Source organism: Scyliorhinus canicula, chromosome 17 (genome assembly GCF_902713615.1).
Source record: "Scyliorhinus canicula chromosome 17, sScyCan1.1, whole genome shotgun sequence".
Classification (NCBI taxonomy): Eukaryota; Metazoa; Chordata; class Chondrichthyes; order Carcharhiniformes; family Scyliorhinidae; genus Scyliorhinus; species Scyliorhinus canicula.
The window spans coordinates 64,508,800-64,533,252 of NC_052162.1; the positions used below are offsets into that span (position 1 = coordinate 64,508,800).

The 24,453-nt window shown below is 43.9% G+C and overlaps 1 protein-coding gene across 5 annotated transcripts in view; it reads left to right on the top strand.

Annotated features, from left to right (window-relative positions):
- The window catches only part of LOC119951454 (phosphorylase b kinase regulatory subunit alpha, skeletal muscle isoform-like), a 132,597-nt gene extending 108,614 nt beyond the window's left edge, over window positions 1–23,983 (top strand). For 4 of the 5 annotated variants that reach the window (XM_038774655.1, XM_038774659.1, XM_038774657.1 and 1 more), the window contains 6 exons: window positions 4,571–4,612; window positions 6,713–6,757; window positions 9,485–9,658; window positions 9,774–9,827; window positions 21,386–21,586; window positions 22,512–23,983. In XM_038774655.1, coding sequence (XP_038630583.1) covers window positions 4,571–4,612; window positions 6,713–6,757; window positions 9,485–9,658; window positions 9,774–9,827; window positions 21,386–21,586; window positions 22,512–22,685 — 690 coding nt within the window. In that variant the 3' untranslated portion in view covers window positions 22,686–23,983. The remainder of the gene's footprint in view (window positions 1–4,570; window positions 4,613–6,712; window positions 6,758–9,484; window positions 9,659–9,773; window positions 9,828–21,385; window positions 21,587–22,511) is intronic. The other variant, XM_038774656.1, reaches the window with a different exon arrangement.
- Window positions 23,984–24,453: the final 470 nt, after the last annotated feature.

The following is a 24,453-nucleotide window of genomic DNA, read 5'->3' on the forward strand; positions in this document are numbered from 1 at the left end:
AAATGGGCGGGGGTCTGGATGGCTGGGTGTATCCCAAGCAGTCACTGACCCCGTTGTTTACGCTTCCCTGGAACAGGGTGCCGAAATGTCTGTGACTGTACTGGTCGCTCGAGTACCAGTCCTTTATCTTAGTGAAGATGGGCCATCAAATGCTACTCGGCCCATCAAAATGCTAATTGGTCGGAGTTTTGATACCGTCTGGACTCCTTGCTTGCAAATATACATTTCAGGCTCTGAACCTGCCTGAATCTTGCTTTGTCCATTTTACCCGCTAGGTTTTGCGAGTTTCTCTGTTCCTGGTTGTAAGTGGCCATCCCAGATGGCTACAACCAGGACAGATTTTTGGTGATATGCACCCCTAGGAATTTGAAGCTGTTGACCATCTCCACCTCTGCCGCGTTGATGCAGACAGGGGTGTGTACAGTACTTTGCTTCCTGAAGTCAATGACCATTCTTTAATTTTGCTGGTATTGAGGGATAGATTGTTGTCATTGCACCCCTCCACAAGGTTCTCTATCTCCCCCATGTATTCTGACTCGTCGTTGTTCAAGATCCGACCTACTATGGTCGTCAGCAAATTATGCCGTGCAGTCGTGTGTGTGTCTAGGGAGTATAATAGGGGGCTAAGTACGCAGCCTTTGCGGGCCTGGTATTGAGGACCATCGTGGAGGAGGTGTTATTTATTCTTACTGATTGTGGCCGGTGGTTCAGAAAGTCGAAGATCCAGTTGCAGAGTGAGGAGCCAAGTCTGAGGCTTTGGAGCTTTAATATGAGCTTGGCTGGGATTATGGTGTAGTGAATAATTAGGAGTCTGATGTAGGTCCTTATTGTCGAGATGTTCTGGGGATGAGTGTAGGGTCAGGGAGATGGCGTCTGCTGTGGACCAGTTGCGGCGGTATGCAAATTGCAGTGGATCTAGGTATTCTGGGAGAATGGTGCTTCATGACCAACCTCTCAAAGCACTTAATTACGAATGATGTCAGGGCCACCGGACGGTTGTCATTGAGGCACATTGCCTGGTTATTCTTTGGCACTGGTATGATGGTGGTCTTCTTGAAGCATGTGGGGACCTCGGTGCGGAGTAGGGACAGGTTGAAAATGTCCGCGAACACACCTGCCAGCTGGTCTGCGCAGGCTCTGACTGCACGACCAGGGATCCCGTCCAGACCCGTCTCCTTCCAAGGGTTCACTTTCAGGAAGGCCGATCTGACTTTGGAAGCTGTGAAGGTGGGCTTGGACATGTTTTGGGCTGCTCGGGCACTCGACAGCGGATCGATTTGTTTCCTGCTCGAACCAAGCTTAGAACGCATTGAGTTTATCGGGGAGGGGTGCACTCCTGCTAGAGACATAGCTCGGCTTCGCTTTGTAGCCTGTTATGCTGTTTAGGTCTTGCCACAACCGACGAGTGTGTGTAACACTAGTCTGTGACTCTAGCTTGGTCTGATATTCTGATATTTTGCTGGATGAGGTTTTTATTTAGCTTTTGTAGTCCATTAGTCTTTTAGACATATTGCAGCTGCACCAACCTTCTTTGTTTAGGTACCACCTTGCATCCACCCTTAACACACACCCTCACCTGAATACATAATAAACCTATCCCTTGTTGTGACCCTCCACAAATGTTGCTCTTCCACCTACTCAACACATTTTGTTGCTGAATGATATGTCTGTTCTATCCTTCCTTGCAGAATAAAGGAAAATAGAGTATGAGAGAGAAGGGCTGGAGATGGGCTGAGTTTGTACACTAGGCCATTTTAAATGGAGAGCTAAGGGCCTCCCTATCTGGTGACAATATTAAATATCACAACCATGTGGAATACAACACTCACTCGTGTTTACCTTGACGTCAGGACAGCCACCTGGACAGTTCAACTCCCACAGGCCCATCACTATTCTGCAGCAGGTGATGCATGAACAGGATGAAGACTCCACAGAGGGGGTCACTCATTCTGAGGCCGCACATCGCAGGAGCCATGAAGACTTTGCACCAGTTTGTATATGCACACTTAGGGACTGGGAAGATGGATAGTTGGGTTTTCACCTGGTGCCTCGTATTACTAGTGACCAAGAGTAGATGGCGCAGTCAGAGATGGAAGTGGAGTCAATATTGGAGGACCACAGGATGATCCAAGCTCTGCTCAGTGGGGCAGATACTTTGTACCTTGGGGAGCATCAAAGCAGAGGATAATTCTGGAGCAGTAGCAAACAAAAATGTACAGTATCCTGGAAGAACAGAAGTGGTAAACTTTCCACCGCACGATATATGCTTGCAGAGAGATTGGACTAATCTGCCACAAACGGGAGCACTACGACATCACTGGCCTTTGTGATGGTGTTTTTGTCCAGGAAAAAAAGAGGTCCAGGTGAAAAAAGCTTTAGCATAGCCTTTACAAGCTCAAAAACCCAGAGGAGATCGATCAAGAGCATCTCAGCAGTCAGGGCAACAATCCAAGCAGCCGACGTCTACCTCTGCTGAAGCCACAGAGGTGGCACCAGATAGAAGTATTGAGAGGAGAAAGAGCAAAGATGTGCAAAGTAGGTGTGTTGAACAATGGTAATTTTCTGTTTAATTTCTGAGTTATATAAAAGTGATTTGTTAACGCCACTTTCCCATCTAGCCTATTTTTACATAGCCTGGAAATTGGCCGACCCATTTGGGAAGAATCGTGAGATAGGACTTAAAGCCGAGTAATGAATGGAGACTACAGGTGTATTCAGCATGTGGCTGACAGATGGGCACAATGATGCAACCTGACTAAATCTAGCCATCACGAGACCATCCCAGGGGTAATGCTGTTGGTACAATGGTCATATAATAGTATTTCTCTCCCTCCTCTGAAGAGGCATTGTGAAATTTTGGTACAATGATCATATAATAGTATTCTCCTCCTCTGAAGAGGCATTGTGCAATGTGAAGGGGATATTTGCAGGTTTTTTCCGCTCACAAATGCATCACCCAGGTCACCAATGTCATGTTGCCAGAGCAGGCACTTTGCCATGGATGAGACCATTCAGAATGAGCAACCTCTGGCAGCTCTAATCCATACTCCTGCACTTCGTTGTGTATCACAGCCTGTAGTGATCATTCAATGGAATTGACTCTTAAATGCGCTCAGGGATGGTAATAAATGCTGGCTCAGCCGGCGACACCCACATCCCATGAACGAATAAAAATTCTCAAGAGCGTGGTTGGTGCATAATGAAGGGCACCTCCAGATCTACGAGGCACATCTTGAGCATCCCAGTTGTCTGCTCTTTGCTTAATAATACTTCTTGTTATCTGGCTTTGATTATAGCACTCTAGGGCCTCATTAATTTGAGTCCTCAAAGATATCATCAGCCATGTTTCAAGTAGATAGCCCATGGGCGTGATCTACCCGAATGCGGACTGCGTCCTGTAATGCGATATCAGCCAAGTGTCAACCAGCACTGGAGTGTTGAGACACCCCGCCAACTATCACCCATACAGGTAGATCGGAGGCCTCAGCTGGGAAGTCCCCGACGAGGCCGCACTTCGCCCCTTTTTCTGCACTGAGGAGCTCTGTACGTTCGAACTCTTCAGTGCAGCAAGAGATCTGGACACCATTTTTAAATGGTGTCCCAATCTCTCGAGCCGCTAACACGAACCCCAAAGCCACCCCCAAGCCCCAACTCACTATAAGGCCCCCCTCCCTGCACCCTCCCACACCTGTGTAGGGCACACGCTGGCCTAAACACTGCGCAAATAAATGCCAGCTTGGCACCTTGGTGGTGCCAGTGTTCCAGGCTGGTAGTGCCCAGGTGGCATCTGTGTCAGGGTACCACCCTGCCCGGAGAGCATGCACCTGGGGCCTCCAATCCCTTGGGATAACGTTCCGTCTGGTCCCAGTTTGTGGAGACCAGCACTGAACGCTGCTTGCCCGAGGTCTCCAAGTTGAGGGAAGTTGATCCCAGGCCTTGATTAGATTTCGGGAACACATGTTAGAATGAGACTAGTCTCACTCTAATATGCAGATTTGCCAGAAAATGATCCTGCCCACAGTGCACGGGATTCACATCGTGACATCTCACAAGATCGCGTTAATCTCGCGTGACGAGGCAAACCGGGTAGATCCTGGAAGTGGGATCTCCCGGCATCCGCCGATTGCATTGTGCCACGCTGCTTTTCAGGGCGGAGTATATTTTTTTATACTTTAATAAACCTACCACAAAATAAATTTAAAAATAGGGAGGAGATTGCATGCAATTTTCCACATGTCATTTCATACAGAGAAAGAATTAAAATAATATACAGGAAGAGAGTGATTTATCCAAGGGAAAACAAAAACTGGGTACTTTATCTTTAATTACATGGAGGGAGAGCGAGTAAGTGTACCACACAAGGCTGTATTATACTTTAGAGTAGGTTGCAACAGGGGAGCATATACTACATACATGGTTTAGCAGTTTGATTGCAGTCGAATTGTGATACCAATGATTCTGCCATTTTATAAATGCAACTTGAGAGGTTTGGGCATTTGAAGTGTCTCACTCGGAAAATGTTTAAATTTTATGTCACTAATATATTTGGTATTTGTTTTGCTGTTTGTAGATGGATTCACGTAGATTTTCAGCTGGTGTAACCAAAAAGGAGGTGAAATATTTGTAGCTGGAACTAGCAGCTTTCAAAAATTTTCATCAATTCTTCATTTCCCAAATACCTAATTACTTCCTCACAGAACATTGCTTTGAAGATGCAACTTAACCATTAGTTTAAAGTTTTCAATTAAAACAACACTGCATCACAAGTACAGTGTACTCTTAAGATGTCTAATTATTGTTGCATGCAATGATTGATTTGCAGTTTTATCTGATAATTGCACGTATGCCGAAAAAATATATTTAATCTTTCTCCCACCTTTTTAACTTCATTTTTCTCCCTTCTCCTTCAATATTACTAATTTGTTTGACAAAAAAGCAAGCAAATAATTTACTTTCATGTTTCCCAAACTTCTCCATCCATTGTTAAACTGTTTCCCTGTGAGAAGATAACTGGTCTTTTGCTCACAGATGCACATTTAAGCAAAGTAATAATCCTAGCCTCATATTTTCCTTTCCTGGAATTAAAATTATTTTTTAAAACGTGGCACTATTTTTTGAGCCTTGAACTGCCTTACGACAGTTCCTTAAACTGTGTATTGTTTTAATCAGTATGCTTCTAGAGATGTTTAAAAACATTGACTAAACTACTTTGAATCAATGCACAGTTGTGAGCTTTTGATTATGAAGTTTATCTTTGCCAATATTGGCTTGATAGTAACATTCTCTTCTCTGATGCAGCAGAAAATTGTGGATTTGAACCTAACTCTAAAGGTTTGAGCACATATAATCTAGATCGACAGTGCAATATTGAGCAACTGGCACAATGTTAGAAATGCTGTCTTTTGGAACTAATATTAATCTGAGACCCAGTCTTCTTGTTTAGGTGAATGTACACGATCCATAGCACCATTTGAAGAAGAGCTGGGGAGTTTCCTGATCTCCTGGCTAACATTTATCCCTCAACCAGCAATGCAAAACACATTTACTTGGACAGGATTTCTCCAGGCAGTTTCAGGACGCCAATCCCAGGATCCAGACAGAGATTAGAAACTGACACCATGTGGTGTTTATCGCCTAAATGGCCAAGTGTGGCTAGATGGAGTGGTCATGGAGTTAGAGGGTCAACAGGAGGCCCTGCAGCACAGAAGAAGCATCAAACTACTTTGTTAGGGAAGTGAAAGAGTCGTTAGCAGCTGGGCCGCCATTGTGGAAAGGGGCATTGCTCCACAGGGTGGCTTGCAACTCCAGTTGAAGGCAGACAGGTGAGGAGGACCTCATAGCTTGCCTGCAGTGCTGCCCCAACCCAGTCAGCCTCTGACAACAAGTCTTACTAGGCCATTCAATTGCCTCAATTGGCTACTCACCACTTGTGGTCAGGTAGCTGGACCGGATTTCCTATCCTACCATGGGAAAATCTCCTGGAGGCAAGATGGTGCTGGCAAATCAGCACACTGACCAACGACACAAATTTCCTTGCCTTTGGTGCTTTCCCCCATCATACTCTAAAGATACAGCCCCAGTCTTTTAATTATTGCTATTTGTGGAACCATTCATTATTGGTGTGTGTAAATTACTTGCTGTGGCTACCTATGTTACAATGGTGACTACATTTCAAAATTACTTCATTGGCTGTAAAGTGTTTTGGAACACCTCAATAATGCAAAAGGTGCTTTATGAATGTAAATTATTTATTTTCCTTTTTTTTTGTAAGCCCAGTAAATTAATCCATCAAAGCTTCTTTTCACAACTTGATCGTCGAGTTAAACTGTTTGCATCTAGAAATAAAAGGTGTTGAAAATATGAAATAAAATAGAACATACTAAATATGCAGAAAAGATTGTTCAACATTTAAAATAGGGAAAACGGTCAATGTTTCAAATAGAGCCTTAAGTAAGAATCCTAGTAGCAAAACTGAGTAGCAGATTTGTAGGGATTTCTGTTCTAATGGCACTTTTAACCATGATTTATTAATATTGCTTTTTGCATGATATCTCAAAAATGAACTGACCACTTTCTTCACTTAAGCTTCATATCATCAATATTTGAAATCACTAACGTTCAACTTGTTTTAACAGGCCAGATAACAACAAAATTATGTTATGTGCAATAGTATGTTCTTTTGTCTAATGTATATTATTTTCCATCCTTGTAGACGGGATCCATCACAGCACAGCATGAGATGGATGAAACACACAAGGTGATGACTATAATGTTAGCACAATTGCATAAATTTATTCATATTTTCGGTAATTGATTTGATATTCAATTGCATCTTCCTAATTTATGTCAGAATCATTGTGTATTAACTAAACAAGTGTAGCCTTCGATGTGTCCATGATTTTCCTCCGTCCAAAGAAAAGGAATGAACTAGATGCCACAGTAGGATCTGGGATTGAAATCCACTCAGCCAATTAAACAAACATGGACTGCTGCCTGTAAGAGTTCCTATGCAAAGTGAATTATATGGTTTCTATACTGTAGATCTTAATTCTACTGGAATGAGTACACTCTGGTTTCTCTTCAGTTTGTATGAATCAGTCGGCTTTAATTCTATTGGAATAAGTGGCCTTCATGATATACTGGGGGAGATTCCAATTGTGCCAACACAACATATGCCTTTCGTAGGTACCAGAGTTAGACCTCATCTTTTTCCAATTAGGCTTGTTTGCCCTCAACCATTGTAAAAACTGATCTATTTGAGGCCCAAGCTATCTGTATCCTGGACCTCGTGAATACTTATTTCTGCACTGACTATTGGTTTTCTGTTTTATCACCATTATTATGAGAAATAATAGGCCATTTTATATTCTCTAGATCTAGACACAGTACCTGATTTCCACTGTGTGATGAATGCACAGCGCAATGGTCATGGTCAGAACCACTTGGTTCAAATAGTACAATTTAACTTCAGATGAAAAATAAATAGATTATGCCAGCCATTTCAGTGGTTTGCTTTGCTTGATTAACTACCCTGCAATCTGTCCAACAGCAGGACTTTACTGCAGCTCCCTCTGCTTTTTTGAGCTTCTTGCAGTTCATTGTCTCCCTTTTTTGTGTCTGTCGTTTTTTTTAACAGGCTAACTGCATATCAAAATGCATGTTCTCATTCTAATCCTCTTCTCACAGATTGACTGAGAAGAAGGAATTTCCACCATCCAAGCAAGCAAATTCCTTATTGCTTAGTCTTTGGAAGAACCAACTTCATTATTTATCCTGTGGCATGGTGCTATTGAGAATCATTAAGAATGCACATTGCTATTAAAATCCTACTTTAAAATTGGTAGCAGTTTGATATGGCCCTGTCATGTGGTTTGTCAAATGACAAAGATGTAATTATGTAAATTTTTGAGTCTTCGTCACTCTACATATAACAAGATTTTTTACAACCTCATTTCCGTTTAACCACTCATTGAGCCTTGCAGGAATGTTGTACGGTAAGGAGTTTTGAAATAAGTTCTTTTTATGATGGTTCATTTTTATCTACACTGGCTGTTATGCGGGATGTAGCCCTTTTTACAGGGTAGAAGGAGTAAGGAGAGGACAGAAAAAACAGACTGATTCTGGAAAATTGAATATTGCAGCATAAGTAGCTAAAGTGCACAATGAGTATTATTATAAATAAGACTTGCTTTTGAGCTACAATCTAACCGATGCGTTGTGTTCCATGGACAGTTTTAGCATGTTGCCAAACTTGGAGGTTTGGCAACACAAGACCAAGCATTTTCTCATGGAATAGATGGGAAGCATTTTGGCAACTGTTTCATTTTTATAAGGGCATAAAATATTAATATGACTTATTAATGGTTTAAGTACAGGGTTTGCAATGTATTATAAAACCTGCCATTCCCATCAATAAACTTAATTGCCACAGGTGGTTAGTGACATCATGAGTGAAACTCTCCCAAAAAATGACTAAATATCATTTTGGGTGGGAATACAGGTGCGAATTCCCATCCCAATTCTCTCACACTTAGTCATTCTTTTGCAGCCAGGGGTGAAACGCACCGGAACAGTGATGTGTTGGAACCAACTTTGCCAGCAAGCCCAGCCTCACAGAGATCGGGCACCATTTTTAAAGGGTGTCCCAATTTCAACATGAGAATGCAGGCCCTTCCCCAAAGAATTGCTTGCATCGGGGAATCAGAGACCCCCCAAAGGGTCTACCTTCAGGCCCACCCCCTTTTAGCCAGCATCAGCCCCCCCTCCCCCAGTCATTGGTACCATGAAACCCACTACCACCTCCTCCCCCACTCCACTATGGGGTCACAAAATGACCACCTCCTTCATGGACATGGCCCCTTTCAGGCTCTGCCCCTTGGAATCCCAGCAGTGACAACAGGGTGTCAGGAGAAAGTGTCCTGCCATGTCCCCGACCATCTGGGAGCTCCAGTAGTCTGAGTGCCATCGTCGCCGCATCTGGTCTTCGGTGATGGAGATCAGTAGTGATTCCCGCTGACCTCGCCTGTGTCACCGTGTGGCGGGGAGGGGGAGGGACCCTGGGAACCAGAGCATCCAGCTTTGAACGGTCTGAGCATATTTGAATGCTAATTTAAATAGGCTCATCTGGTTCACGTCCAGTGAGGGCGTGAAGCACATTGCGTCAGGATTCACGAGCCAGGATCATTGTGCTCCGTTTGGTGCCCCCAGCGCAAACCCTATGTAGGTGCTATCCCACTATTCTGGAATAGCAGGATGTGCACCAGGCCAAATGCAGGCGGAGAATCAGCCCCCCCCCCCCCCCCCCCCCCCAATGATTTAGTTACATTTGTCTTCTGCTTGAGGTCACTTGAGTGGAGTCGAGTTTATCTGCGATGATTGAAACCGAAACCAAGAAATTTAATTAAGTTATTATGCTTTGCTGTGCCTTAAGGTACACTGGAATATTCTCTGTAAGCTCATTAATAAATGCACTTCTATATTACAGCAAGCAAGTCACCAAATGCCGCATGTGGCTGAGACTTTGATCCATGTTCCATTGGAAGGTAGTGATTTTGTGGATGCACGGCATGGGCAATGGTTGCGGCGCAGGCGCATTGATGGGGCACTCAACAGAGTCCCTATTGGTTTTTATCGACGAGTCTGGAACATTTTACAAAAGGTCAGTGTGCTAAGCAGTGCTTCAGTGGAACCCGTTTTCTTTTCGATAATTGTTTTTAAAACTAATTTTTGAAATGAGGAAATCTGTTTTAAAGAATCTGGTCTATCCTTTGCAGTGTCAAGGATTGGCTTTTGAAGGTAGTATTCTCCGATCATCTACAACTGAAGAGGTAAACCACATCTATTTTTTTTGGCCTTTTGCTGTTTAGTTTGCCTCACATCAATTTGTGCCTCCTTAATATATTATATTTGTAATTCGGTTCACCCATCCAAGACTAACTAAACTTGCCATTTCAGTATTTAAAAAATACTCAGCAGGTTAACTGGGAAGAGAGAGATGACGTTTGTGATGGAGATCACACTGTCCGCAGAATTCGGTTTAGAATAAGAACATGAATACGCAGCAGAAATTAATACCTCAAGTGTTTTCAAAGTAGAATAAATCCACTTCAGCAGAAAGGTTTTTCAAAAGTCACCACCAGCTGCAAACACTTTAGCTGACCCCTAGGATCATTAAGCCATGCCAGACAAATGCAGGATAAGGAAGATCCTTGAATTGACAGCCCATAAATTCTTCAAATTACCTTCCTGCAATTATAATCATAAGATAGAGTGCGGGAAGATATATTAGAAGATAGCAACTAGAATAAATTAAACAAATTTCTTTCTTAGACATATAAACTTTGTCACTTAAGATAACGCCATTTTGAATAGTGGCTACCTGGACATCTATATATTTAAGAATCTTGACACATTGAAAATGGACAGAAGTAGAAATGTGACTCAAACAACTCCCTGTCCGACCATATATCTTAAACATCTGACATTCAAGCAGACACTAAGATCATTAAATCACATTATTGTTGATAAACCACAAACCTGGCCATTTGGCTATCAAAGGACTTAAACAATTCATATTTTTAGCTCTGCAATTCTGTATGTATCAATTGAGAGTATCTTATAATAAAAATACTATTAGAAATTAATCATGCAGTCTTACACTCAATAAGTTTTAGATCTTAGACACTCATTTAGGAAGTCTTAAATGACAAGGATCCACGCCTGACAGGTAGGAGTTTTAGTCATGGGTGATGTATTTGAGCTAAATCACTGGCTTTTAAAGCAGACCAAGCCAGCAGCACAGTTCAATTCCCAGACCAGCCTCCCCGAACAGGCGCTGGAATGTGGCGACTAGGGGCTTTTCACAGTAACTTCATTGAAGCCTACTCGTGACAATAAGTGATTTTCATTTTCATTTCATTTCATTTTAAAAAGTAACTGAAATCCTGTTTGAGACTCAGAAAAGTAATCTCCCCTCGTGAGAGCTATTCTAAGCCTTAACAGAGAAACAGATTTCCCTCTTTTGATGGCTTAATCTGATGTAGGTTAGTAAAATAGTCCCTTCAGATCCGGATACCTAAACCGCTCACATGTTAACAATTCAGGCTGATGAATTTTCATCGAAACTGGAAAAGGTTTGAAATGTAAGTGTTTTATTCCACAAAACCAAGGTCTGTGATCGGGTGGAAAATAGAGATGAAATGATAAGGTTTTGATAATGCAAGGCAAAGGGAGATTGTCATAGGACAAGTAAAGAAATAAAAAATTTGGTCCAGAAAAGGTGTAAAGGGCAGCACGGTAGCATAGTGGTTAGCACAATTGTTTCACAGCTCCAGGGTCCCATGTTCGATTCCCGGCTTGGTTCACTGTCTATGCGGAGTTTGCACGTTCTCCCCATGTGTGCGTGGGTTTCCTCCGGGTGCTCCGGTTTCCTCCCACAGTCCAAAGATGTACAGGTTAGGTAGGTTGGCCATGCTAAATTGCCCTTAGTGTCCAAAATTGCCCTTGATGTTGGGTAGGGTTAGGGTTATGGGGATAGGTTGGAGGTGTGGGCTTGGATAGGATGCTCTTTCCAAGAGAAGGTGCAGACTCGATGGGCCGAATGGCTTCCTTCTGCACTGTAAATTCTATGATTCTATGATAAATGGCAATAATGGGTTAGGTGGATTGGCCATGCTAAATTGCCCGTAGTGTCCTAATAAAAGTAAGGTTAAGGGGGGGGGGGGGGGGGTTGTTGGGTTACGGGTATAGGGTGGATACGTGGGTTTGAGTAGGGTGATCATGGCTCGGCACAACATTGAGGGCCGAAGGGCCTGTTCTGTGCTGTACTGTTCTATGTTCTATAACAGATCATTACCACAGTCGCTGACTGAACAAATGGCAGCAGTGATTATGACCTAAAATTGTTGAATTTACTATTAAGTCCAAGAGGCTGTAGACGTCCAAATCAAAAGGTAAAATGCTGTTCCTCATACTTTCATTGAACTTCATCACAATTTAGTGCCACCAACCTGTTCACAGTATGGCCAATTTTATACTCTGGTTTTGAGTTTTGCAAGTTGCAGACTCAAGCCAAATAGACCAGCATAATCTTGGCATAATGTAGAATAGGGATGATGTATTATGTTCAAATATAGTCAGAAGGGCAGCGCGTTGTCAGGAAATGTAATTATAATGACACCAAACTGACAATGCAGGGAGGCGGTGGCTTAGTGGTATTGTCACTGGACTAGTAACCCAGGGTAATGCTCTGGGGATCCCTGATTTGAATCCCACCATGGTAGATGGTAAATTCAATAAAAATCTGAATTAGAAGTCTAATGTTGACTGTGAAATCATTGTCGATGATCATAAAACCCATCTGGTTCATTAATGTCCTTTAGGGGAGCAAATCCATTATCCTTAGCTGGTCTGGCCTTCATGGGACTCCAGACCTACAGCAATGCCCACTGACGGGTCTAGCGAGCCACTCAGTTCAAGGGTAATTAGGGATGGGCAATAAACGCTGGCCCAGCTAGCGATGCTCTCATTCAATGAATGAGAGAATTCACTTGTCTGTCACTTGCAATACTACAGTGGGGAAAGGCAGGTTTCCTTTGACTAAAGCTTAATAATCAAGTTTAAATTGTCAGTAATTTAAAAATATTCATCTGAAAGTAATTTGTGTTGAAATGAAAATTGCTTATTGTCACAAGTAGGCTTCAAATTAAGTTACTGTGAAAACCCCTTAGTCGCCACATTCCGGTGCCTATTCGGGGAGGCTGGTATGGGAATTTTACCCGCGCTGCTGGCCTTGGTCTGCTTTACAAGCCAGCTATTTAGCCCACTGTGCTAAATTATCTTGGATAGTGTCCTCGCATTTGAGAACAAACATGGTTACTGGGATGATTTATGAATAGCACAGCCTAGAAGAGCAGGTCAGAGAGAGTGAGGGAGAGAGTTGATAGAACATAGAACAGTACAGCACAGAACAGGCCCTTCAGCCCTCGATGTTGTGCCGAGCAATGATCACCCTACTCAAACCCACGTATCCACCCTATACCCGTAACCCAACAACACCCCCCCCCCCCCCCCCCCCCTTAACCTTACTTTTTAGGACACTACGGGCAATTTAGCATGGCCAATCCACCTATCCCGCACATCTTTGGACTGTGGGAGGAAACCGGAGCACCCGGAGGAAACCCACGCACACACTGGGAGGACGTGCAGACTCCGCACAGACACTGACCCAGCCGGGAATCGAACCTGGGACCCTGGAGCTGTGAAACATTTATGCTTGCTACCGTGCTGCCCACTGTGATGGTTGAGGAGGAAGTGGGGATGGTACCAGGTTTTGTCAGATACCATCCCTATTTCCATCATGCCAGACAGCTGCAGAAAGCCAGCTCATCAGCAAAGCATGTTTGAAGACTGAGCTTTTAGCAGTCCACAATTGTCCTGCTGGGGGTGCTGTTATTAAGCAAAAGTGGACAGTGACTGGGGAAGTGAAGGAGCAGCAGTGACCCACCTTTTAATGAGAGGACAGGAGCAGCAATTCTGCCTCCCACCTCCATATTTAGCTAAGTATACTTTAATTTGTAATGTTATTTGAAGCCTATTAAGGACCATCTCTTAGGCCACATAAAACATGAGTGCCACCTCAGGATCAGCCAATCCTCAGGTGTTGGGTCTTTTACATATATAAATTAAGGGGTCAGTGCTTTTTTCTCATGTGGACACTGCTGCTTTTTTGGCCTTTATCAATATGGTGATTGGCACATATCTGAACTAAAGTGAACATGTATTTATCTGTGTGTCACATTGGAGGCTTGAGGAGGCCATTTAGTGCCTGAAAAACAGGTGCTGCATGAACAAATTTCCCTGCTGGTCTATGTAGAAAAGTCATCCCAATGTTGACAAAGCCATTGGGAAGCAACATAACCCATTGTGATCCGCTCTTCATTCAACATTCACGTGCACTTCCAGGAGCTGTCACTGGACAGGAATTTGAAACAGGAACTAATTTCCCCCTCCCTGGCCTAATCACACCAAAACAAGTTGCTGGTGTTCATAATTACAGTACCTGAAAGCTAATAGCAAAGTGGGATTGCAACTGGAGCCTTCTAATTTGTATCATTCAGTGAAACATTTCATCTATCACTTGAAACATCAATAATGCAATTATAAGATGTTGCAGCATAGAACAAGGCCATTCAGCCCCTCATTTGTACTATTCAGCTTCCCATTCATTCTGTTTAATTTTTTATTCTAATTTGTACTTCAATCTAATATAACACATCTCACTTTTTTAACCATGCAAGGGGGATAATATTAAGATTCAATTTAAGCATTTTCCAATTCCCACTATTGATTTGGGATTTCCCGTATCAAAGTAGAGACCGTATCCTGCAGGACAAATTATTGTTCCCACAGTGCTAGCACTCTTATCTCATTTGTAAAGATAACTTTCACTTAATATCATCAATGTGGCTGTGACAAAAGTAAACTATTCCCGACTACACGATGACATCAATAAGTTCCATCCCACCATCAAACTCACCAAGGAAAGGATGTCCCGAAGCGTGGTACATTGGCGAGACCATGCAGACACTGCGACAACGAATAAACGGGCATCGTGCGACTATCAACAGGCAGGACTGTTCCCTTCCAGTTGGGGAACACTTCAGCAGTCAAGGACATTCAGCCTCTGATCTCCGGGTCAGCATTCTACAAGGAGGCCTTCAGGAGACGCGACAACGCAAAATTGCTGAGCAAAAACTTATAGCTAAGTTCCGCACGCATGAATGCGGACTCAACCGGGATCTGGGATTCATGTCGCATTACATTCGGCCCCCACCAACAAGCCTGGACTTGCAGGGGCCTACCGACTGAACTGGCTTGGGACAATTCACACCTCTTTAACCTGGAGTTACCTCTCTCTCTGCATCTTTGATGATTTGATTGCCTGCAGGTGCTCGCATTCCGGGGCATCTCTGACTGTGTCTATATAAACATTTCTGGAACAAGCCTTTCCATTCACCTGAAGAAGGAGCCGTGCTCCGAAAGCTCGTGTTTGAAACAAACCTGTTGGACTTTAACCTGGTGTTGTAAGACTTCTTACTGTGCTCACCCCAGTCCAACGCCGGCATCTCCACATCATGGCTACCATTGACACCGCAAACTGCCGGCTCAAAGTGGAGAGGATCTCCAGGAAGATCGCGCATATAGACACTGACATTCAGTTTCTACAAAGATGCAAAAAAGCAGACAAGATCCCGAAAGGACTACAGATCAAAAACCCACTCAAGTCGACTTACAACACAGACTACGCTGAAAGACTCTGCCACCGCACCTCTGTCACACTCCTCAAACACCTCGTACACCAACTCTACAGCAGTCGACGCAACCTGGAAACCAAGAGAGAGGCCATATTCTCAACTTGCGCTCAGGACACAGCAGACCAGCTGCGGAACACCGCCAAACAGATGAGACAGCAATACTATGCCACCTACATGCACACCAAGAACAGGAAGCTTGAGAAACTTGGCATCACCACTAGCAGCAATCAAGCTTCTCCCGGTACAACAGTCGAAAACAATACAGGGAAATCCATTGTCAACTTGTCAGACTACACCCTTCAACCAGACGAAATCGAAGTCCTCAGCAGAGGGCTCAATTTCTGCACCACCACCAAAATGGACCCCATCAGTCTCGCGGCAGATACGGAGGAATTCATCAGGTGAATGAGGCTCCGGGAATTCTTCCACAGACCCCAAGAGGCCGACAGCGAACCCAGGGACACGACCAATGAACCGGAACAGCAGACCGCGAGATCTGCAGTGCAGCAACCGAAAAGGAAAGAGTCAAATTGGACCCCTCCGGAAGGCCGCTGCCCTAGACTCGACATGTATGCTCAAGCCGTCAGAAGTCGTGTCAATGCCAGATTCATCACTCGCAATCACAAGGCAGCCTCAAACGTCACCCAAGCACAACGCAACGCCATCCGCACTCTCAAGACCAACCGCAACATCGTCATCAAACCAGCAGACAAAGGAGGGGCCACCGTCATACTGAACAGAACAGACTACTGCAAAGAAGTATACCGACAACTCGACAACCAGGAACACTACAGGCAGTTACCCGCAGATCCAACCAAGGAACACATCCGCCAACTCAGCAGACTGATCAAGACCTTAGATCCAGACCTTCAGAACACCCTACGTGCTCTCATCCCACGTAATCCCCGCATTGGAGATCTCTACTGCCTCCCGAAAATACACAAGGCCAACACACCAGGCCGTCCTATCGTTTCAGGCAATGGGACCCTGTGTGAGAACCTCTCTGGCCACATCGAGGGCATCTTGAAACCCATCGTACAAGGTACACCCAGCTTCTGTCGCGACACGACGGACTTCCTACAGAAACTCAGCACCCATGGACCAGTTGAACCAGGAACATTCCTCGTCACAATGGATGTCTCGGCACTCTACACCAGCATCCCCCATGACGACGGCATTGCTGCAACAGCCTCAGTCCTCAACACCGACAACTGCCAATCTCCAGACGCAATTCTGCAACTCATCCGTTTCATTCTAGACCACAACGTCTTCACCTTCGACAACAAATTCTTCATCCAGACGCACGGAACAGCCATGGGGACCAAATTTGCACCTCAATATGCCAACATCTTCATGCACAAGTTTGAACAGGACTTCCTCACCACACAGGACTTTCAACCGATGCTATACACCAGATACATCGATGACATTTTTTTCCTTTGGACCCACGGCGAGACATCACTGAAACGACTACACGATGACATCAATAAGTTCCATCCCACCATCAAACTCACCATGGACTATTCTCCAAATTCAGTTCCATTCTTGGACACACTCGTCTCCATCAAGGACGGTCACCTCAGCACCTCGCTTTACCGCAAGCCCACAGATAATCTCACGATGCTCCACTTCTCCAGCTTTCACCCGAAACACATTAAAGAAGCCATCCCCTATGGACAAGCCCTCCGTATACACAGGATCTGCTCAGACAAGGAGGAGCGCAACAGACACCTACAGATGCTGAAAGATGCCCTCGTACGAACGGGATATGGCGCTCGACTCATTGATCGACAGTTCCACCGCGCCACAGCAAAAAACCGCACCGACCTCCTCAGAAGACAAACACGGGACACCACTGACAGAGTACCCTTCGTCGTCCAGTACTTTCCTGGGGCGGAGAAACTACGACATCTTCTTCGCAGCCTCCAACACATCATCAGCGAGGATGGACATCTTGCCAAGGTCATCCCCACACCCCAACTACTGGCCTTCAAACAACCGCGCAACCTCAAACAAACCATTGTTTGCAGAAAATTACCCAGCCTTCAGAACAGCAACCACAACACCACAAAACCCTGCCAGGGTAATCTCTGCAAGACATGCCAGATCATCGACATGGACACCACCATTACACGTGGAAACACCACCCACCAGGTACGCGGCGCATACTCGTGCGACTCGACCAATGTAGTCTACCTCATACGCTGCAGGAAAGGATGTCCCGAAGCGTGGTACATTGGCGAGACCATGCAGACACTGCGACAACGAATAAACGGGCATCGTGCGACTATCAACAGGCAGGACTGTTCCCTTCCAGTTGGGGAACACTTCAGCAGTCAAGGACATTCAGCCTCTGATCTCCGGGTCAGCATTCTACAAGGAGGCCTTCAGGAGACGCGACAACGCAAAATTGCTGAGCAAAAACTTATAGCTAAGTTCCGCACGCATGAATGCGGACTCAACCGGGATCTGGGATTCATGTCGCATTACATTCGGCCCCCACCAACAAGCCTGGACTTGCAGGGGCCTACCGACTGAACTGGCTTGGGACAATTCACACCTCTTTAACCTGGAGTTACCTCTCTCTCTGCATCTTTGATGATTTGATTGCCTGCAGGTGCTCGCATTCCGGGGCATCTCTGACTGTGTCTATATAAACATTTCTGGAACAAGCCTTTCCATTCACCTGAAGAAGGAGCCGTGCTCCGAAAGCTCGTGTTTGAAACAAACCTGTTGGACTTTAACCTGGTGTTGTAAGACTTCTTACTGTGCTCACCCCAGTCCAACGCCGGCATCTCCACATCATAACTATCTAATGGTAGCCAGAGTATAACACGCAATGGCTTCTCTTCCTGTTCCTACATTATTACCTCTGGTATCTACTAAGAATGTATGTATCCTTGGCCCCCATCTATTTCTCCTCTTCAGGCTACCCTTTGGCATCAACATCCAAAAGCGAAGCGTTAAGTTTTCACATATATACTAATGACACCCATCACCTCCTTCACTGTTGCCAAATAATCAGACTGATTATTTTAAATGCAGTACAGGATGAGCATAAATTTCCCCAATTAAATATTGAGAAGACTTGGCCCTCACTTCAAACTCTATTCTCTAGCTACTGTGTCTATCTTTCAGCCTTGGTAACCATCTGAGGCAAAATCTGAGATAAATGTTTGCAAACTTGCTGTCATGTTTGAGCCTGAGATTAATTTTTTTTTAAATTTTCATTCGGATTTTCATTTTATACAAGACACAATTGTGCAAAACAACAGGGCAGAGTAAAATACCTGTACAAACGTAAAACCCTGAAACATAGCCTACCCCCTCCCACAACCTAACCCCTCCTCCTCCCCCCCCTCACACATTGTTTTCTGTTGGTTATTTACATTTGGTTGGTGGCAGCATTGTTGCATGCCACCATGGGCGGCACGCTAGCACAATGGTCAGCACGGTTGCTTCACAGCTCCAGGGTACCAGGTTCGATTCCCGGCTTGGATGACCGTCTGTGCAGAGTCTGCACATTCTCCCTGTGTCTGCGTGTTTTTCCTCCGGGTGCTCCGGTTTCCTCCCACAATCCAAAGATGTGCAGGTTAGGAGGATTGACCATGCTAAATTGCCCTTAGTGTCCAAAAATGTTAGCTTGGGTTGCGGGGATGGGGTAGAAGGTGTTGGTTTAGGTAGGGTGCTCTTTCCAAGGGCCAGTGCGGACTCAATGGGCTGAATGGCCTCCTTCTATTTTCCAAATTCTGTGTTGTACATTAGTGTTTAAATATTAAAGAGGCAAGTATAAATAACGAGGGAGCTATTGAAAATGTATAGGACAAAATATGGTGTAATTTGGGAGTTCACGTATTTTGTCGCAAATACCCAGAGAACATATATGCAGGATTGGTTGGGGGGGGGGGGGGGGGGTTGCTGTTTGCATTCGGGGGCCCCCGTGGTCGGGAAGCTAACCTCCTGTTTTACTATTTATGCCTGGCTCCCTGGTATTGAAACATACCAGAGGCATACTTGTGGTCCCCCAGGTGTGCCCTTCCTGTTGCTGTCCTGAGCATCCTTACTGGGCTGTCCTCCCTTTCCCCCCCCGCACCCTTATATTCCCATATATTTCCGCTACTGTTAAGAATGCCCATTTCCATCTCCATAACATCACCCGACTTCACCTGTCTCAGCTCATCTGCTGCTGAAACCCTCATTCATGCCTCCTTATCTGTAGACTTGACTGTTCCAACACACTACTGGTTGGTTTCCCATATTCTACCCTCTGTAAACCTGAGGATATCCAGAACTCTGCCATCAGTGTCCAATTCTGGTATTTGTGCCAGCTGTGTGTTACTGCATCATGCTGCCTATCAAACTAAATTAGATTCAGTCGAGGTAGATATTCGGCCTTCTCCTTTCCAAATTGTTTGTGCAGATAAGAGTCAATTTAAAGCCATTAAAATACATTTTTGCTGTCAATCTAGATAACTATGAGCAGAATTATTGATTGGACCACTAAAAGTTCATTTTGTTCCATTTATCCCTTTTCTTTTAACAATCTTCTCCCATCCTCCAATACCTTCTTCAGTTTTATTTTTGAATTCTGACTGGGCTATTCAGGAGTTTACACCTGCCTAGGTAGTGCGTGGATGTGGTTGGGTGTTTGGGTGGGGTAGGCATGTGGTTGTACCTGTGGGCATGTGGTAGGGTGGGTGGCTGTGTTAAGCTGAGCAAAGGTACATCACAATTGAGTTGTGATACTGTTCTTAGCTGATACTGATATTGACTCAGAAGTTCATTGATTCACAGAATTAAAAAAAAAATTTAGAGTACCCAATTCATTTTTTCCAATTAAGGGGCAATTTAGCGTGGCCAATCCACCTACCCTGCACATCTTTGGGTTGTGGGGGCGAAACCCACACAAACACAGGGAGAATGTGCAAACTCCACACGGACAGTGACCCAGAGCCGGAATCAAACCTGGGACCTCGGTGCCGTGAGGCAGCAGGGCTAACCGACTGCGCCACCGAGCTGCCCTGATTCATAGAAGTAACAGTGCAGAAGGAAGTCATTCGGCCCATCGAATCTGCACCGTCCCTTGGAAAGAGCACCCCACGCTTCCACCCTATCCTTACTTACTTTTGTCCTCTATGTCTTTATTTCTAAAGCCCAGGATCCTGAATGCCTTTTTAACCATTTTCTGAACCTGCCCTGCTACCTTTACGATTTGTGCACATATGACCCCAAATCTCTGTTACTACAGCAATTAGAATTCTACCTATCAGTTTCTTTCTACGTTCTACGAAACTAAAATCTTTCTCTTTACACCTCTGTGCACTAAATTTCATCTGACACATGTCTGCCCATTCCTTCACTGGCTAGCATGGTGGCACTATGGTTAGCACTGCTGTCTCATAGCGCCAGAGACCCAGATTCAATTCTGGCCTTGGATGACTGTGTGGAGTTTGCGCATTCTCCCTGTGTCTGCATGGGTTTCCTCCTGGCTCTCCGGTTTCCTCTCACAGTCCAAAGATGTGCAGGTTAGGTGGAGTTACGGGAATAGTGCGGTGCAGTGGGCCTATATCAGGTGCTCTTTCAGTGGGTTGGTACAGACTCAATGGACTGAATGGTCTCATTCTGCGCTGTAGAGATTCTATGGATCTGTCTGTCTAAGTTTCATTATCCTCCCTGCAGTTCACAATGCATCCAGATTTTGGGTCACCTGCAAATATTGAAATTGTGCCTGTACACCCAAATCTAAGTTATGACTATATATCAAGAAAAGCAGTGGTCCTAGTACTCATTGTCAGGGAACGCCACTTCCCAAAAAACAATGACTACTACTGTTTCCTGTCACCCAGCCAAATGCATATTCATGCTGCTACTGTTATTTTTATTCCATCTTCTGCTTAGCTGATTCGCCTACTCTGTGGCATGTTATTAAACACCTTCTGGAAATCCACACCACATCAACCACATACACTCCATTACTTCATCAAAAAAAAACTGCCATTTCTTGTAGATAGTCACTGAGATTAATGACTTGATTTACTTGACCTGCAATTCTTTTTTTCCTTTCTAAATAGATGACTCCTGGTGAAATAAAATTTGCAGTTCAGGTAGAGACTTTCCTGAACAGTGTGCCACACCCAGAATATCGTCAGCTTCTTGTAGAAACAATTCTCGTCCTCACAATGCTGGCTGATGCAGATGTACAAATTATTGGTGAAATAATTCGAGTTGATCGCATTGCACACATGGCAAATAACTTATTTATCGAGGATCAGGTAAAACTTTCTTTTTCATACACTAGAGTTTCATTATTTTCTTTCTTGTTCCTATATCTTCTTCCCTGGCCAGAAAGCTTGGAGCAAGGAGTAGGTAATCTTAAAAAAGCCAGTTTGTATTTAATTATTGGAACCCCCGTGTGTTGCCTGTTCTCTCTCTCTCTTCTGTTTTTTCTCTTCCCCATTCATCTCCAGATATTGCAGCAGATTCACAAATATGTCAAACAGTGCAATAATTTGGAGAACCCCTGGGGCCGAGTTCAAAGCTCCCCACCGGGTAGCTGGTGGTATTGGGTGACCTGCCTGTCAGTGGACCCATTTAAGGCCCTTAACTGAACAATTAATTCACATTTCAGTGCCCCATTCCACCACTGCTGGGATTTAAATGGTAGCGGGAGAGGCTCATGCCAAGTGGCTAGATTCTTAGTGGCTAGGGTAGAGGAGGGTCCCTCCTTAGCAGTTTCCCTGGGCTCCTCAAAGAGCCAAGTCCCCCCCCAATCCCCACAGATCCTCCGTTACTGGCACTCTTTCCCCCCCCCCCCCCCCCCCCCCCATCACCCATCCCACCCCCCATCCCACCCACACTTGCTCTTTTCCAGGGATCCAGCGATGGTCCCAGTTGAAGGCCCCAGAGTAATACCAGGATTGGCCATCATATCTGATGGGCTGGCAGCTCTTTGAGGTGAGACTTGCTGTTCCTGACATGCAGAGATCATTAACTGATCATTAAACGGCTGCAGGGCAGCTATTCCTCTCTTGGGACGATTCCTGCCTGACATTTTAACTGAGAGAGGTGAAGACTCCAGATCATCCATGGATTTTGATATTCTTTCCATCTCCAGGATGGTCCTGAGCCTTAACTTTGTTGGTATTATCTTTTATAAAGATGTGGCACTAATTGGATTTTCCACTTTTTTTTCAATAGACAGCCCTGGGTGCTGATGATATCATGCTGGAGAAGGATATTGCCACTGGGATTTGCAAGTTGTTATATGACAGTGCCCCAAGTGGTCGCTTTGGCTCCATGACCTATCTTTTGAAGGCTGTAGTCATATATGTGGATGAATTCTTACCAGGCACTGGGTGCGCTATGCAGTAAACTGCTCATCAAGTTTATTGATGTAATCTAAATCAAGACACTGGACACCAAGTTGCCATGTGCAGCATTGAACTTGGATGTTACCATGCACTAGTAATCCAAAAACTGTGAAGTCCATGTTGAATCATTTATAGTTGCCAAGAACAAATTACTAAATTAAATCCTTAAATTGATTAAATCTTCACAGAAAAGGAAGCGTGACCTAGTGTACATTTCTATATGCCCCTGTTAAGTATTCAGTAGGAATTGGAGTAGATGTGGAATGTTTTATATAATTTTTTTAATATATCAGCAAATACAGCAAAATGATAGAATTAAACAAGGCAAAACTTTACACATGGCTAAAAGCATGCTATTTATTGTAGATTCTTGGGAAAGAAAGCCATCTATTACAGTTCATGGTTGAAGTATATAACCTTGTATAAACTCCTTTTTAAAAAAAAAAACAGTACTGAACATATTGTAGTACTTTTTGAGAAAACTGTATTTTGTATGTAAACAATTTTAACTTATAAAATTAAAATAATAGGTTCAATGATGCATGCAAGCAACTCTTCCATCATCCTAATATCTCCTATGTTGCATGACATCTAGCACACATTAATATTATGCAATTCTTATAGGTTTGAAGAAGCTAATCTCCAGATTCGATAACAAAAAACACATTTTTCTCCTCATCCCCCAGCAAAATTGTAGTGATTAGGTGTTTGGTTTATATTTCCTTTCGTATATTTTTAAAAAGAAATTTACACTTTGACAGTAATGATCAGGGTAATGTTGCTGCCTTATCTTGAGTAATAATCTATGAGAAATTTAGTTTTTGAAGTTGAGTATTTTTAAAAATCATAAAGCAGAGAAATATTTATCTATTTTGGTGATATGCTTGTTATTTAGGCAATCTGCTTAACAATTTGCTTTTAGTTGAGCTGTTTAATACACTATGTTTTAATATAAGGGTAGTCAAGCCTAATGAACTGCAATCATTCTACTGCACAATTATAGGAAAGTTGTTTGTGTAATGCAACAAAGAGTAGAGGCTGGCACGTCAAGGCTCAAATGAATATTGTGGGAAAGGGGTGTAAAATAGCTGGGAAACTGAGTGTGTGCCATCTGTTTTAAATGATGCTTATGAAGATGTCCTACTCGGATCACTCTGCCTTCAAAACTGTATCAGATACAAGTAAGAAGAGATCAGTTACCCTTCACTTGGTTCAACACTTAATACACCTCCCAGCTTCACCAAAAATCTGATTTTGTTTCGTAAAAACATTTATTAAAACTATGAATTCAATATGAAATTGTTGAGAAATGTGTTTGTTATGCCAATATTTTAATATTTTCTCTGATCTGAAAAAATTATTTGTGGGTACTTTGTACAATTATTTGTCTTTCGAAATTTTTAGCTGCCGTTGCCTCATCACTGAAAGTCGCAATAGGAATTCTCTGAGAATGTTGTACACACTCTCCGTATCTTTTTCTGATCTAGATGAGCCTTTTACATGGTTACCTGCCTCCAATGTATCTCCTCCATAGTCCATAGATGTGTGGAACTGTTCTCATCCGGCTTTACTCTTGACTATCTTATAGTTCAAGAATCCCCTGCAACAGCTTTTCTTTCTGGTCGTGGACCATCTCTGGAGTCCCTAAAGTTTAGAATAAAAAGAACAACAAAGAACAAAGAAAATTACAGCACAGGAACAGGCCCTTCGGCCCTCCCAGCCTGTGCCGATCCAGATCCTTTATCTAAACCTCTCGCCTATTTTCCAAG